Here is a 16,792-nt window from a genome sequence, read left to right as displayed (position 1 = left end):
AAGCTTCCTTGATTTTGGTTAAGTAACGCCCATATCTGGTTAGGCCCACACATATATCCTTTCATTTATAGTTCTATTTAATTTCAGCTGCAGCTCGATTCGCTGTCAATTGTGACCGTCATTAAGCGGAAATTGGCTGACGCTAATGCGCAGCTTAAGACACCTGCACGGGCGGCTTATGCGGCGTGTACGTAATGCGCTCGCATTACGTTTACGTAACGTATACGTAATGTGCGTAACGGAAATGATAAACACACACAGAACCGGAAAATGTGCAAGCTTTAAGACTTAAAGCTGTATAAAGATAAAGTTAATTAACATTATGGCAACACACACAGACACACACACACACACACAGAGGTGCGCACAACTAAAAGTAAGTTACAAGAAATTGATAAATGGCGCACAGCAAAAGGCAAATAGAAGGAGGCCACGCTCGGATGCTGCTTGTGTGTGTGTGTGTCTTTACCGTTATTGTTGTTATTGTGGCCGGATAGGGTGGAGGTGGGTGGGGGGTTGGTTGGGTAGGCCTGCTTCCTGTTGTGTTTTTACAAACTTCTTGACACCGCTGACGCTGGCGAAATGGAGAAACGTTAGATGAAGTGCCATAAAATATTCAATATCAAGTTTGCCAGCGCGCACACACACACACACACACTCGCATAGTGCAGGCAGGTGTGATGCCTCCTGTCGGAAGCCACACTGTGATTGAGCGCGGGCGCAGGGAGCTGTGCGGGGGGAGGGGCTGGCGCGCAGGTGTCAAGAGGGCGCAACAATGCAGTCATAAAGGCGGGCCCGGCCTTAGACTTGGGTACAGTGAACGCTCGCTGAAGCGAACATAAGTAAGAGAAATGTGCAAAATAATAATTGAGTATAAACCAAAATTAAAAACATTATTGATTAATTACTAAATCCAAAAATATCAAAATCTAAGCGCCTATTAATAGAATTTTCATATGAAATTAAAAAAAGTTATTTAAATATTATTTTAAGCTGGAAATTCTCTGTCTATCTCTTTTTCTCAAATCTTGTGTATATATATAATTTGTTATTATTTCCAAGAAAAAAAATCAATCGCCGAGCAAGCTGCAAGAAAAGTTGTTGCACAATAAAAAAACTTCGCGTTTTCTTTGAAAGAAATGGAAAACGAGTTTGTGCGCGGCTAAAGAATAACTTACTGTATCTGTGTGTGTGTGTGTGTGTGCCCAGCAGCGGGCAGTAATCAGTAAGCGGGACCCCTGCGGTACGCGTCCCCTTACCCTCCCCCCCAACCCCCTCGCTCGCACCTGCAGCGCTTTTTGTTAAGCACACAAATCGTCAAAATATTTTTTATTACAACAATAAGAGCAGCTCGTCCGCTTTAACAGAGCCAAGTTAAGACGAGGCGCGGTTGTTTTTGGGCGTGACCTCAGGCCGCAGGTGCGGGCAGCAGGAAGCTGGCCTGCGCCTTGCGCTATGCTACACTTTCTTCTTTCTTTCTTAGCCAGCTGCCGCACGAACTGCTGCTGCGCTAGTTAAGTGCAGAACATCAAGCGCTAATTTATGGGCCAAAAAAACGAGAAGAAAAAACCCGAAAAAAAAATGAAACGCGCCGCAACCGCAATGGCCGCAACGGGCCACACAGCAAACGGCCCGCCCACCAGGCAAACACCCGTTACCCGCCCACCGCATGTATTAAAACCCACACACATATATGCATATGGCAATGTGTGAGTGTATGAAAATGTTCGCTGATTTACCTTTAAATATGTTTAATTGCTTTGTATTGCATTTGATTGTAGTTGTAGTTGTTGTTGGTATTTTCTTTATGTAATCGCTGAACAACGCACAGACACACACACACACACAGGCACACAGACACGCGTGTACGCAGGCTTGTGCGTGTGTGCGTTTACATTTCAATTTGCCAATGCACTAGTTACTATTTATATATGCACACATGCATGCATACACACACATACAGATAAGTGCATATGTATATGTAATTTTGCTAGCGGCTGCATTCGATTGTTGATATTTTCTGGTTCCTTTTTGCTTCACTTTGCTGCGGCTACTTCAATTGGCCACAGCTGGGCACACTTTTGTTATGATTATTGCGGTCGCTGCTGCCTATTGTTGTTGTTGTTGCTGTTGTTGTGTGTGTGTATATATTTTACATTAATTACATTTATATTTAAGTCGCAATCGCCGTCTTGCGATTCTATGCAACAATGCTAACCAAGGAAGCGAAGGAGCTGGCAATGGCAACAAAAAATAGCGCTGGCACGCACATTGTTTGACACATATACACACACGCACACGACGACAACGACGACGGCAGCGGCGGCGGCGTTGCACGCACACACCTTAAGCTGAGAAGTGTTATTACAATTTACTGTTGATTTCGTTTTGCTTTTGTGCGAGGGCAGCGAGAGCGCGCGCGAGCGAGAGAGCAACAGCACAAGCGTCACAGTTGCTTTGAATGTGTGTATGTGTGACTGTGCATGTGTGACTGTGTATGTGTTGGTCTTTGGCTACTGCGAAAGCGTGCGAAAGAGCGCGAAAATGTAGGTTAGTTTCCGTTATATCCTGCTTTACAACAACAACAACATGCACATTTCACTCTATTTTTGGGCGCAGAAGACTTTTTCGCTGCTTGCACTTGTAAATCTCTGCCCACTCTTTGTGTGTGTGTGTCAGTGTGTGTGTGTGTGTGTGTATGTATGTCAGTGTGCTGTCCTTTCTCTTATTCGTTTTTGTTTCTTTATGTTGCTGGCTGTTTTATTTTATTTCTTTTTTTTTTTTTTGATTATTATTTTATTTGTTCTTTTGTGTTTGTGTGTCTAGCACTACGGACGCGTGCATTGCAATGGCGACTGCTCGGTTCTAAGGTTCGTTGGTGACTGACTGCGAGCAAACGGGTTTTCCTTTCCGTTTGACGTAATCTGCAGAGCAGCCAAAATTTCCCAGTATTGCGCACATGCCAGGACACGCGAGCATGGTACTTTTCTCTCTCTCTCTCTCTCTGGCATGGCGTGTGCCATGTGCGTGTCGCAGCGAGCCACGGCAACTGTTTTGGCCAAAATGTCAAAAGCAAGCGACCGACCAGGCCAAAATAGTTACGACTCATGGCCAGCGTCAATTTGGCACAGCTTGTTCTCCTGCCGGCATAAACAAATGCGCTGCTGGGCATGCCCCAATTCCCATTATTTTCGGCGCTGCCTCTGCTGCTGCCTCTGCTGCTGCTCTGCCGCCGCAGGCCGTCTGTCTAAAAATGTCAAAATTATTAAGCACAAATATGGGCCATTGACTAACAAAAGAATTGAAGCTGCGTCGCCTCTCGCTTTGCCATTCAATCGAATTGCAACTTAACTGCCGTGGCGTATACGTTATTTAACCGGTATGGGCGTACACACGGCGTATGCTTCATTTCAATTTCGTGCATGCGGCACGGCCTTGAGTTCCGGGCGCATCCGCAATGCACTACAAAAATAAACAATGTGTTAATAATGCTTCCAAAAAAAACACAACAACAACAAAAATGCTGATATACTATGTTCAGCTCGCTTTACTCTTTCCTCGACGTTTTCTATGCTCCCAAGCTGAACTCGCACTTGCGAAACTGATAACAACTGCGACTTAAAATCTCCTCTAAAATGGGTAGTTTTGTGAGTAAGTTAATTAATAAGAATTTTCAATTAAATATACCTCAATTGAAAATGATATGCGAAAGAAATAGTGGGAAATTTCGAATTTTTATGATATGTTCGCTTTTCGTTCCGGTTTAACTTGGGTGTTAAGTGTCCGATCTTTCTGAAATTTTCAGCACTTAAATATGGCATAAAAAAGGATGTAAATTCCAAGGCCCAAGACTATAGCACCAAATTTGCAACATTTTTTACAATTTCAAGAAAGTCAGCTGGAGTTAGCCAAAAAGTGAAATATTCTGGATCTGTGTAAGCCATACAAGAGTCGACATACCAAATTTGATGTCTCTAGCTCTTAAAATCTTCGAGTTATGTTTAAGAATATTGTGAAAATGACGAATATGTTTATAGTGTAGGATAATATATATCGAAGGATTGGCGGTAGATCTTGATATGGAAGGGCTAAATATGGTGAGATGAATTGTATGTAAGAAGAGAAGAATTATAATGCAATTTTATATAGTTCTCCCACTCTTTATCTTCTACGATAGTTCTTTATAGAACTACGACTACTTAATAAACCGCCCACGCCTTCGTTCAAATTAATGCCCAGATAGAAAAACCCCATTGAAATTGTGCGCTCAGTGCGCATCTAGAGCTCAGAGCTGGGTGAACGTAAACACAAACAAATAATTAAATAAAAAACAACGCATTTTCAAGTTTTGCGTGATAAGCTACGAGTTATCTGCAGCAGCTGCTCAGCGGAAGCCCGCTCCAAGCCAATCTTCGCCATGCTGTGGCAGCGACTCCTGTTGCTGCTGCTGGTCGCCACGGCGTGTGGGGCCACGCCCAGTTCGAATCATTCCGCCCGCTATGAGGAGTCGACGCTGCGTATACTGGATGTGGCCACGGAGCGTATGCGCGGCATTTGGGATATGCGCAGGCGCATCTTTCTGCAGCTCACCTCGAAGGGCAAGTCGCCATTGGGCGGCCAGGCGCCCAGCAAGCAGGAAGTGGAAACGGAAACGTATAAGCTGGCCTATGAGCTGGCCGCCAATCTGAGCGTGGTGCCCGTGGAGCAGCTAAGGGATCCACAGCTGCGACGTCGCGTCCAGCGTCTGGCCAAGCTGCAGCTGCAGGGCCTGCGGCCCGCCGACTATGAACAGGCCAAGGATCTGCTGCGCGCCATGCAGAATTTCATCAGCGGCTCGCTGGTCTGCACCCATGACGACTGCTCCGCGCGCCGGCCCCTGGCCATGTATCCGCAGATCTACAATCAGAATATGCGCAGCAAGAGCTACGATGATCTCAAGCTCAACTGGTACAGCTGGCGCAGCGCCATCAACGACAAGGACACGGCCAAGTCCACATTCATCGACTACGTGCGTCTGTTGCGCATCGCGGCCACCTACAATGGGCATGTGACGCCCTCGCGCACCTGGTACCTCTACTATGACACCGAGAATTTTCAGGCCGAGATGGAGGATGGTAAATAACAATCTATTTGAATTTACACTATTTTTGTTAAGTGATTGATTGATTGATTGCTGCTCAAGGCACAGCCTAAAAAAGAAACAAGCAACTCGTTATTTTTATAGACAATCTATTTTCGCTGACTAATTGATTGACTGACTGGTTGATTAGCTGACTGATTTATTGACTGGCTGATTGATTGACTCACTGAGTGATCGGCTGACTGATTGATAGATTTACTTATTGATTGACTGACTGATTTATTAACTGTCTGACTAATTTAGTGACTGATTGATTGACTAATTAATTGATTGACTGATTGATTGGCTAATTAATTGACTGACTAACTAATTGATTGGCTGACTGAATGTCTGATTAATGTTCTGACTGATTGATTGACTGACTAATTGATTGACTAACTGTCTGATTAATTTACGGACTATTTGATTGACTGACTGATTGATTGATAGCTGATGATAGCCCCACAACGCAAGCAAAGGGGTGGCATATGGGGGTCCTACTTTTAAGGCCGTGATGGACAACTAGAAGTATACATCTATAAATAAATAGCTGAGTGTACTGATTGATTGATTGATTGAATGATGCTCAACACGCTGCCCAAAGAACTGTGAAGAAAATAGGGGTGCAATTTTCAAGGACATAACAAATAGCAAGATATCTGCATATACAATTATTAGTGCTGACTGATTGATTGACTGACTGATTGACGAACTGATCACATGCCCACAATCAAAGCAAAAGGGTGTTATTTGAGGCTGCAAGTTCCAGGGTCGTGCCACAGAAGCGTAAATTATAACTAGAAATCGATATATATTAAATTATTTGTGCTGATAGACTGATTGAATGAGTGGCTGATTGACTGAGAGCTGCGAAACAGCTGGATGGGAAATGGGGATATAAGACACAAGTAAGGGCGACCTATAAATCGAATATATAAAGTCGGATCTTGGAGAGATTTACCTTGTTAATGATTCGATGATTTATGATTCGACATATTCCCAGTTATCTGGGAGATAATGCCGCTGTATCGGGAAATGCATGCCTATTTGAGGCACTCGGCGATGCTGGCCTATCCGAAGGCCAACTTCAAGGATGATGGCGCCATATCGGCGCCCGTAATGGACCAGATGTTGTCGCAGGCGTGGTACTCGCATCAGATCTTCCGCTCCCCGTATCCCAAGGATCAGCTGCCCTCGGTGCATCATAGGCTGGAGGAGGTGCTGGTCACGCCCGTCAAGATTAACAAGAAGGCAACCGAGTTCTTCGAGTCCCTAGGCCTGAATCACATGTCCGAGTAAGTGGCTCAGCACAGTGGAGAATCCCTTAGACATATTTGATCTTCTTGGTAGCGGCTTCTATGAGCGCTACTCGCGGCGCATGAACGACGACGAGGGCGGGCCGGACTGCAAGTCGCAGGTGTACTACTTTCCGCCGGATGTGGCGCTGCGCTACTGCCCCAAGCTGGACTACAAGAAGATGATGCAGATTCACGGCACTATGGCCGAGCTGCAGTACAACATCTACAAGCGGGAGCTGCCCTTCGGCCTCGACACCGAGCCGTGTCCGGGCTTTGGAGCTGCCCTCGGCGAGACCGCCGTCCTGGCCTCGGGCACACCGCGTCACCTGCACCGCCTTCACATCCTGCTCAACGACAGCCTGACCGAGCATCAGTCGCTCAATCGGCTGTTCCGCATGGGCGTCCATACGCTGCTGGCCGTGCCGCAGTATTTCATCAACGACAAGTTTCTGGTGGATGTGATGGACGGACGCATTGGTGTCCAGGATTACAATTGCGCCTTCTGGCGCCTGCAGGACAAATACGCGGGCGTACAGCCGCCCATTTGGCGCTCCGCCAAGGACTTTGACCTCGACTACAAATTCTATCGCGGCATGCAGCCGGAACGCTCCAATACCAGGTCAGGATTCAATGTGCTCCCTGATCTTTAACTAATCCTGCTTTGCTTTTCTTCCTAATAGAAAGTTCATCACGGAGATTCTGGGCTTTCAGTTCTATCGCGCCTTCTGCCTGGCCAGCGGCCAGTATAAGCCAGGCGATCCCAGCTATCCGCTGCACAACTGCGACTTCTACGACAGCAAGGAGGCGGGCGCCCTGCTCCGGTAGGTATAGAAACCATCTGAAACCAAGCTCAACTCATTCCGTATCTTGTCCAGCGAGATGATGCAGCTGGGCGCCACCAGGCACTGGCGCGACATTATGCACATTGCCACGGGCGAACGTAAGCTAAGTGGGCGTGGCGTCTTGGAATACTTTGCCCCGCTCTTCACCTGGCTAAAGGAGCGCAACATGCAGCTGGATATCGAGCCCGGCTGGGATGCCGATGAGCGTGAGTCGAAAGATCTTTAAATTAAATGCAATCTTATAATCCCTCCATCTCTTCTGTTTGCAGTATGTCGCAAGGAATAGCCGCGCAATGGAGCACATTTATCTGGCCAAACCTATCAAAAATATTCATATAAACTTTAATACTCACAAATTATTAGAAACCCAAAAAGAAAAGTAAAGAATGTAAAGTTTGGTCATCCAACAACTTTATTTTCAATCGATATTTCCATTGATACAGCGTTACGATCCAGCCTTCTCCGACATATGTGAGGCCTGAGGTTGGCCTCAATTTCGATACAATATTAACATAATCCTGCCAAGTTCTTCTCGTTTCGTATATATAGAAACCGTAAATCAAATCCTGGTTAAGCTTAAACTATGCCAGAATCTATATTATAATGCTAAACACGAAGTTTAGGGATCGAAACATAACTCTTCCAGGTTCTTGCAGTTGTATATATATATCCAGAGAAAGTAAATCAAATCCTTAACTGAAACTCTGCCATAATCGATATATTATAATGCTAATGGATATACATACAAAAGAATCGTTTATTTGTTGTTTATGTACAAAGGCACTTTGGTAAAACGACGCGAAGCTTACGACTATATTTTAGGCATACGTTAAATACATTTATAGATATGGATATAAGTAAACAGTTACGATAAATATACGCTCGAGGCGAAGCTGTAAATAGTACCCTAGACACTATATATATATAGATAGATATATATAGTTGTATATAGTTATATAGACGAGCAGTCCGATTCGAGAGCTAATCGAGATCTTGATGGGAACTGGTTTGCGTTTTACATAGTTGTCTCCGAGTCCGGCGGCGTGTGATAGTTGAGATTGTAGGCGGGCGGCCCGTTGTTGAGAAATGCCATCGAGCGTATGCTCTCCCGCGATGCGGTGCGCTTTGAGAAGGATATATGGCCGTGCGAGGACGAGCTGACATAGTTGGGCGCCGGCTCCGGCACGGGCGGCGGCAGATACTGTTGCTGCTGCTGCTGCTGGTGGAGGGGATGCTGCTGGTAGAGCGGCGGTGTGCAGGGCGGCTGCGGCGGACTGGCGCTGGCGCCGCTCAGACCCACAAACACATTCTCCGTAGTGTTGTACGCGGCGGCAAGCGGCCGCGAGCCATGGAAATTCGAGTAGCTGGAGCGGACCGAGGGCGGACGATTGTTGTAGAGCTCATCGCCGGCATGGCCCACATCGTTGAGCTGTGTATTCGAATGCTGATAGCTGGGATTATAGTGTCCGCCGCCCAGCGGCGCTGGTGGCGGCGGCGGCGGCGGCAACGGCGGCGACGCTGCCGGCTGCTCCAGCAGCATGCCCTGCCCATTGGTATTATAGTAAATGGGATCCAGCGGTATGTTGCGGCGATAATAGTGATTGTTGCTCTTGCCCAGGCTGCCGACGGCCACGTTGTTGTCGTCGTGCAGGCACTGCAAATTGGAGGCGGTCAGCGAGGAGCGATGAAATGAGCCCAGCTGCGGCGGCGGCGGCGGCTGATGCAGGTGTTGCTGCTGCTGCAGTTGCAGCTGTTGCTGTTGCTGCAGCTGCTGTTGATCGAGCAGCTTGGTGACCGGATTCTGTTGGTACTTGCGCCGGGAGCTGCGCGTGCTGCTGCGCACATAGCTGCCGCTGCTGCTGTCGCCGTGTCCGCCGTGCTTGGATCGCAACGTGCTGCTGGAGCCGTGATGGGAGCGACGTGTGCTGCCGCTGCTGGATTGCCGGCCGTGAGTGCCGCGCGCCATCACCGAGCGCCGCTTGACACGACGCGGCGTCATCGGCTTGGGGCTCAGCTCGCCGCCATTTTGATCGCGTGCATCGCCATCGCCGCCGAGGCCCAATCCCAGGCCCAGCATCAGATCGCTGCGATGTCGTATGGTGTCGCTGCTGGCGCCAAACTCCATTGAGTACAGCGATTGGCGATGCTTCGACTGTTTGTTAATGTGCTGCACTGCAGGAAACAGAACAAAGAGCATGTGAATAGCTGGTTAAATGTGGAGCGAGTGCTTCAGCGAATAGAGCAGCAGTTACCTGGCCGGGTTAGGTTGTTGGTGTGTGATTAAAATGGATACGGGATTAGCTACGAGAGAGAGTCGTTAGAGGTACGTTTACGTTGATTTTGTTGGTTAGAAGAGAGCCAAAGTGCGCTACATGTGAAGCCAGTTAACCAGATATACCGATAGTACGATAGCTCGATAGTTCGATAGCTCGACATATCGATAAGCGATCGATAACCGAAAAAGATTTACGTAAATGATCAGCCTAATTTATAATTAGAAGAGTCGAAAGTACGCTACAAAAAGCCGATTAACCAGTTAGAACGATAGTACGATAGCTCGATAGTTCGATAGGCCAACATATCGATAATTTTCAATCAGAATAGAGTCGAAAGTGCGCTACAAAAAGTCGTGTTAGCCCGATAGACCGATATTACGATAACTCGATAGGCCAAAAAATCGATAAGCACTTAAATTTTAATTAGAAGAGAGTCGAAAGTGCGCTATATAAAGCCGATTAACCAGATAGACCGATAGTTTGATAGGCAAAAATATCAAGAAACGCCTACGATTTACGTAAATAAATAATTAGCTTAATTTATAATTACAAGAGTTGCAAAGAGCCGTGTTAACCAGTTGGCTAGATAGATCGATATATCGATAGCTAGATATATCGATAATTAGTTAAAGGCCATAGATTTGTGTAAATGAACATTTATTTTCGGGGAAACGCTTGAATCATTTTGCAGAAATTGGCACGCAATTAGCTCATTTTTGTTTATATATAAATATATATATATATATAAATCGATTTTATGTACTTCATATATGCATATATATATTTATATGATTCTGCCTAATTGCTAATTAGCGAATTTCTCGTGTAAAGCTTAACACTAGACTTAACAATTGATATATATTTATATATATATTTAACGAATCTCGCTAACTACACGCGTTTAATTGTTTATGTTTAATTTCTCTCAACAAGAAGGCAACTATTTTTTTGTTTTTTTTACTAAGTAGTTCCTTTGGAGAGGGGCTTCCGTTTTAAAGGCATTTTCGTTGCATTGGCATTCATTTAAATTTTGTTTTTCAACAATTTTCGTATCGGTTTTTTTTTTAAATTTTAGTTAGTTCGATTTTTTTCGATAAATGTTTTTTTTTTTTTTGTGACATTTGTTTAAATTGTTTTGTTATCGTTATGTAGAGTATCACAGTTGAACATAAAATTATGAAGGCATTGGACTTTCCGCTTCTCCTCCCTTCTTTACACTTCCCTTCTCATTTTGTTTGTTTATTTTTTTTTTTTCGTTTGTTTTATAACATTTTTCTATCACATTTCATAATGTTTCAGCCATTATGGAAAGTCTCACATGTGTGTGTGTGTGTGTGTGTTAGTATATGTTTATGTATATGTATATGCATATGTATGTATGTGTGCGTTTTTGTCACATAATTTAGTAAATGGCTTTCAAGGCATCCGATTTTAAGCTTAAATCTAGTTTTTTTTTCTTTCTATTTTTACTTCAAATGCAATGCAAGACCAAAAAATCATTTTGCAAGTTTATTTTATTCAACTTCCCAGTGTTCCATTTAACTGGGAACAGCAACATGGGAACAGTTGAGTGAACAGCATATTAAGTGAGTACTTAGCTTAACTGTTTCCATGTTGACAAACTGGGAACAATTAATTCCACTTGCATTGTGTTCTAGTGTTCCATTCAACTGGGAACAGCAACATGAGAACAGTTAAGTGCACGGCATATGTGAGTGCTTAGCTCAACAGTTCCTATCATGCGACTTGCACTTGCTCCAAGTAGATTCAAGCCAAGTAGTGCCAATCTAACATTATAAGAACAGTTTATAATTGGGAACAGCACTTGAAGCTCGCATTGCACTTGAAATAAGAAGAGCTTCTTTAGCATTTAAAATTGAACTAGGAACAGCATTTTATCATAACACTTAACAATTGGCAACATATTGTTTGACAACACTCAAAGTGTGTAATAAACTGTACTCTATCGAAGTGTTCCCATCTCGTGTTTCACTCAAATTGGAGCTGTTAACAATTGGGAACAGTTTGTTCAATTAAAGTGTTCCATTTCCACCGTTCCTATGTGCTCACTTTCCTTGGACTTGCATTGCACTTAAAGTGTGTTTTGTGTACTATGCTCTAGTGTTCCTATTTAACAAACTCGTAAATCGTAATATGCGTAAAAAGTTCTGTTAGCCACAACAAAGACGACAACATGTACTAAATGTAATATACAGTTAGTTAGTATGGACAACACATGGGACGCAAGCGGCAAATCGCCCAGCACCCGCAGTACATATATATATAGATATATTAAGAGAGTCAGACAGAGAGAGAGAGAGAGAGAGAGAGAGAGAGAGTTTATATATAAGCTGGACCTACTTGAGTCAAAGAGAGTTGGTGTGAGACAGAGAGCGGGAGAGAGACGAGGAGAGCTTCAGCTTCGGTTCGGCAACAAATAAGGTTTGCGGATCGCGTGAGCAGCAGCCGCCGCTGGAGAATCTCTAAAAGTCTATAAGATTTGGTCACTAATAAAGTGGAATGCAGCATTGAGGATCTGTTGGAATTGGTACCAGCTAGGCCTGGGTGCCCACAATCGAGTTGCAGAAGGAGCGCGGGCGAGCCTTGCGGCCGCTGCGACGATTTACATGCGGCGCCGCCTGCTGCTGCTGCTGCAGCTGAAGCTGCTCCTCCAGCTGATCGTCGCTGTGGGTGCGCACCATGTAGCCGGGCGGAGTGTCGCGTATTTGATCGCAGAAATTCGCCGGTGCCGGATGCGGACGTGGTCGACGCTGGCTGCGTCGCACCATGGGCGAGCCGGCGGCAGGCACATGCTGTGTGGGCATGGCATATTTCTCGGCTATTTCGGGCGAGAGATCCGGATAGGGCGCCTGACCCAGACGCGGCTGGAAAATGTGCGGACGCGGCGCCGGCGGCGGCGGCGGTGACAACGACAGCGACAATGCCGTCTCCAGCGGCGGCTCCACATGGCCACAATTGTGCACGGGCACCGTGGGCAACGCTATCTGAGTGGGGCGTGGCACGCCGCGCAGCAACTTGGGCGAATAGCCCAACAGGCCATGCTGTTCATATGCAGGATAATGATTGTTATTGGGACTAGACGGGATTTGTGGCTCTTGAACGGAGCCAAAGGCCAAGTTATTATTCTCGGGCGTGGGACTCTGGAAGGGCACATAACTGACGCCATCGGGCGACAAATGCGGCAGCGAAAAGCTATCCTCATCCTCCTCCAGATTGCGCGACAAGCGCGCCAAAGCCAGCTGTGTATGCTTTACATCTGGCAGAGATTTGGGCGCCTTCGGCTTGTGATGGATGCGCGCAAAATGACCGCTGCCCGAATTATCGACAGCAGCATGGAAGATGCTATAGTTGCTGTTGCTCAGCTGCGGATTCGAGTTCTGCAGCGAGGCGTACGACAGCGAGGGCGTCGTCTGTGCAGAAACGGACATGGGACTGACAGAGTTCAAGGCGGGCGATCTGCTCTGATAGAGACGCCGCCGCTGCTGGCACTCATTGGGTGGCGGCTGTTGAGGATGTGGCTGGTGGCGAGTCTGCGACTTGTTGCTGCCATTTGTGTGGGTTAAATGTGGGTTATTTGCTGTGTCTGGCTGTGGCTGTGGCTGTGGCTGGTTGAGTGTGTTATTGTTGCTATTGTTGTAGTTGTTGTTGTTGTTGTAGTTGTGGTTGCTCGATTTGTGTCTGTGTTGATGATAGAATTGCAGTGAATATTGTTGCTGTTGCTGCTGCGACTGCGACTGCGTTTGCGTCTGCGTCTGTTTATTTGATTGCATTGTGGCGCTTGCGGATGTTGTTGGTATACTTGTATAGCTCACGTACATTGGATGGACGACGGTGTGCTGTGGACTCTTCGCGTCGCCGTTCATGAAATCGACTGTAAACCAGAAATTGTTCAAGATGCTTTAACATTATAATAATATATATATAATATGTGTGTGTGTGTGTGTGTGCACATTTTAACAGCCATATAAGCAAATACAATATCTCTTTCTTTTGTATAAATTGTTGTTATGACATAAATAACATGGATTACGTTTACGAGCATATGTTTATGTAATGTATATGATATATGGTATATATGTGGCATACATGTATATGGTTTTTTTTCGTATTTCATTTTATATATATATATATATATATGTAGAAACATTCTCTTGGCGCATGGTTAATCAATAGACACGGGCGGCATTCCGGGCGGGTTTTTTGTATATATCAAAGCATCGAAATTCATATAACACAGCACATTTTTTATATGATAAATAAATATTATAGTTTAACAATACAATATATAAACATGATAGTCTTTGCGTTTACAAACATTCGGGCTTAATTTTGTTACAACGCGTGGAAGGCAAAAAGTTGGGAAATTATCGTAATATACAATATTATATAGATATATATACACAAAGTTGGTTAAATTGAAGACAAACTACAATTGTTAAGAACCAGTTACCAAATAGTGTTTAATGATAACACAATAAGTCGATATGTATGTATGTATGTACGCATATAGAAATTCACAGCAACTTACATCTGTCGTCCTCATCGAGAAATATGCAGCTGATCAGAATCGCGCCAAGTATGCCCAGCAGCTAAAGGGGTAGCAGAGATGGAGAGAGGGCATTAGTGAGAGTGGGCACAATTTGTGGCACTTTAAATTGATTAACACAACTGTGCATATAGCTATATATATATATATATATGCTCACCGCCAGCGCGCACTGTGCGCCCGAGTGTATGACCTCGACGAGCGGGTAGTCCAATAGACAATCATCGACGCGTTCCGGACGCAATGGCCGATACGGATCGTCCGAGGTGATATTGTAGGTGGGCTTGCAGCCATAGCCGTTCGCCTCGAACCAGGAAACGCTGCCAGTGCCCATATTGAGCAGATCGCTATCCTGTAAAGCGAACCAGATCATGGAAAATATCAATTTGTTGGCATCGATTTTCATAGCTCAGATAAGATTAACTTATTATCAGTTAAAGGTGCTAAACGCGTTGAAAGTAGATTGCAAATTACGTGTACATTGACGGAATATGGTGAATATTATATTTTATATATAATTATGTTTTATATGTATTTCAAGAACCAGCCAGACTTCTACATAGTTGATTTTCACTTCCGGAATTGCTCACGCTCTTGAAACCCTTTCAAAGCTTTAACTTGTTGGGAATTTCAGTGCGAGTTTCGTATACAATATCTATAGAATACATTTGACTAGATTATGAAAGTTTGGCTCTTAATGTTATTTTCATTTTGGTCATGTTGCGCCCATCCCAGACTTATCCAGACTTGAGTAGCTATTATCGAGTTTAACCCCCTTTTGAAGCTTTAACTTGTTGGGAATTTCAGTGGGATTTTCGTATACAATATCTATAGAACACATTCTGTATGATAATAATAGGCAGGCTCTTATTATTATTTATATTTTGGTCATGTTGCGCCCTTTCCTGTTTGCCCAATCACGCTTTCCAGTTGACACCAATTACTCACCCTATCCAGGCTGCCGACATTCAAATAGAAGCATATTAAAAACGCATTCCAGCCGATCCAAACAAAGTTCCATAGTAAATACTGACCAAATAAAGAAAAATTTGGGTTATCAAACAGTTCTTATCTCAAAAGGGGTGCCAGCAGGGGGAGGGGGGAAGGGGGTGGTGCGGTACTTACGGTTATGATGTATTTGATTCTAAAATGATATGCGCCATAGAAGCCAAATATGATAAACAGTATTTGAAAGAAGTTGACCAATATGGGAGCCCACATGTACCCGAGAAAATCGAATACCTGGCGTTCGATAATCGTTATCTGTCGATTGGGTAAATTGGGGGAGAAAAAAACAGATAGATAGATACCACGCATTGTTTGCATGCACATGAAAAAAAAAAAAGAAAGCAAAGGCCAGACATATGGTCACACTTACCATTTGCAGGAAGCATGTTGACAACAGAAAGTGTCGCCGTGTACACGAGCACGAGCCCATCACAACATAATTATTCCATTCAGAAATTTGTGCCAAAGATTAGGTGTGCGTCTGTGTGTGTGTGTGTGTGTTTGGGTATGTATGTATGTGTGCGGCTGCTCCAGTGCAAAAAAGCTGCATTGATTTAGTTCTGCACTCCAAACTGTCTTCCCTCTCGCTCTCGCATACGGCTTCTTATGCGTTGTTTTCTGCTTTCGTTATGTTCTTCAACTTGATCGCATTGCGCTTTAGTTGCTTTCTTTATGCATGCGCTTTATATGCTTATGCTTGTCGTTGTTTTTTTTTCTATTGGCATTTCCGGGGGATGAGTTCTCGCTTTCAATGTGCCCAGCCACTTGTTCTCTCCTCTCGCACCTTTCAGAATAATACGCTCAAAAGGGAGACGAAGAAATGTAATGTAATGCAGCTGCAGCGAGGACAACACTTGGCTGGAAAACCTGATCTGTGTGAACTAAAAGTAAATAACGAAAAAAAAAAAGAAGAAATTAAAACGAAATGAGCAGCAGCTACTGAGAGAAACTTCGCTCACACACACGCGCACACACACACACACACAAGCGCACTTAATGCACTGGCAGCATATCTATATGTACACATACGTGTGTATGTAAACAAGTATTACGTGCACACGAACTTAAGGCAAACTATGCCATTGCTTTGCTGTCTGTAATATGTATGTATGCTATATATGTATTATTTTCAAACAATTCTTCGGCCTTTAACGCGCACATTCTGACCGCACAGGTCAAGTAATTAATTAATTAATAAAGATGAGCGAGCTGCACCAACACCAACACTAACACACACGCAGTAACAATTTTCGACTACAGTGGCTGCAAACAGTTTGCATATGTATACTTATAAATCGTTTGTTGTTGTTTTGCATACTAATTGAATTAATCAAATTAATGCCTATGACAACACAATACGTATTTTGATATCACAGATATGACGCGTTTATGACTCAATCTCAATGTATTTCCGCTTGGAACACACTCCTGCACACACACACACACACACACACACACACACACAGAAACACACAGATGCACATTTAATCACTTATGCTGCATTGCAGCCACTTCCGTATGATGCGAGTTGATTATTTGTTCTGTTCCATTTACATAATATGCGACTGCAGTTATTTTATCAATAAATTAACACCTCAACTTACGTAGCAAGTGCGCGCAACTTCTGTATGCTGTGCACGCAACAACTACAACTACAAGTGGAGTGCAGTGTGAACGCATGT

At 44.4% G+C, this 16,792-nt stretch overlaps 3 protein-coding genes across 8 annotated transcripts in view; 1 reads left to right on the top strand and 2 right to left on the bottom strand.

The window, feature by feature from the left end:
* Positions 1–1,775, bottom strand: part of LOC115762415 (sodium channel protein 60E) — a 41,853-nt gene extending 40,078 nt beyond the window's left edge. Inside the window, exon 1 of the mRNA XM_030704607.1 lies at positions 1,740–1,775. The gene's annotated coding sequence lies outside the window, so the exon portion shown is untranslated. The remainder of the gene's footprint in view (positions 1–1,739) is intronic.
* A 2,517-nt stretch (positions 1,776–4,292) lies between these two features.
* Positions 4,293–7,900, top strand: LOC115762394 (angiotensin-converting enzyme). The gene is made up of 6 exons (XM_030704574.1): positions 4,293–5,114; positions 6,123–6,414; positions 6,470–7,036; positions 7,098–7,238; positions 7,293–7,465; positions 7,529–7,900. The coding sequence occupies exons 1-6, from the start codon at positions 4,418–4,420 to the stop codon at positions 7,543–7,545; spliced, it is 1,887 nt and encodes a 628-aa protein (XP_030560434.1). The 5' UTR covers positions 4,293–4,417; the 3' UTR covers positions 7,546–7,900.
* A 93-nt stretch (positions 7,901–7,993) lies between these two features.
* On the bottom strand, positions 7,994–16,784 carry LOC115762395 (sodium/potassium-transporting ATPase subunit beta-1-interacting protein). Of its 6 annotated transcripts, XM_030704581.1 has the most exons (8): positions 16,715–16,781; positions 15,481–15,991; positions 15,228–15,365; positions 15,051–15,131; positions 14,263–14,454; positions 14,085–14,145; positions 13,373–13,427; positions 9,341–9,431 (listed from the first exon to the last, which is right to left on the bottom strand). In XM_030704581.1, the coding sequence occupies exons 2-8, from the start codon at positions 15,538–15,540 to the stop codon at positions 9,419–9,421; spliced, it is 600 nt and encodes a 199-aa protein (XP_030560441.1). In that variant the 5' UTR covers positions 15,541–15,991; positions 16,715–16,781; the 3' UTR covers positions 9,341–9,418. The 6 variants fall into 6 exon arrangements, with proteins under 6 accessions (XP_030560437.1, XP_030560439.1, XP_030560438.1 ...); XM_030704577.1 differs by lacking the exon at positions 13,373–13,427 and having other exon boundaries at positions 7,994–9,431; positions 16,715–16,783; XM_030704576.1 differs by lacking the exon at positions 9,341–9,431 and having other exon boundaries at positions 10,612–13,427; positions 16,715–16,784.
* Positions 16,785–16,792: the final 8 nt, after the last annotated feature.

Source organism: Drosophila novamexicana, unplaced genomic scaffold (genome assembly GCF_003285875.2).
Source record: "Drosophila novamexicana strain 15010-1031.04,08,12 unplaced genomic scaffold, DnovRS2.1 tig00000564-arrow-pilon, whole genome shotgun sequence".
NCBI classification, from domain to species: domain Eukaryota; kingdom Metazoa; phylum Arthropoda; class Insecta; order Diptera; family Drosophilidae; genus Drosophila; species Drosophila novamexicana.
This window is presented reverse-complemented; position numbering and strand designations above follow the sequence as displayed.

What these genes read in the sequence shown, in the direction of transcription:
- LOC115762394 (XM_030704574.1), top strand. Translation starts at nt 4,418, where the DNA reads ATGCTGTGGCAGCGACTCCTGTTGCTGCTGCTGGTCGCCACGGCGTGT. An exon ending in TCAGGCCGAGATGGAGGATG is followed by an intron (nt 5,115 to 6,122) that starts GTAAATAACAAT and finishes ACATATTCCCAG; the next exon opens with TTATCTGGGAGATAATGCCG. An exon ending in CCGGAACGCTCCAATACCAG is followed by an intron (nt 7,037 to 7,097) that starts GTCAGGATTCAA and finishes TCTTCCTAATAG; the next exon opens with AAAGTTCATCACGGAGATTC.
- LOC115762395 (XM_030704576.1), bottom strand. Translation starts at nt 15,540, where the DNA reads ATGGGCTCGTGCTCGTGTACACGGCGACACTTTCTGTTGTCAACATGC. An exon ending in CAACATGCTTCCTGCAAATG is followed by an intron (nt 15,366 to 15,480) that starts GTAAGTGTGACC and finishes CCCAATCGACAG; the next exon opens with ATAACGATTATCGAACGCCA. An exon ending in GAATCAAATACATCATAACC is followed by an intron (nt 15,132 to 15,227) that starts GTAAGTACCGCA and finishes TTATTTGGTCAG; the next exon opens with TATTTACTATGGAACTTTGT.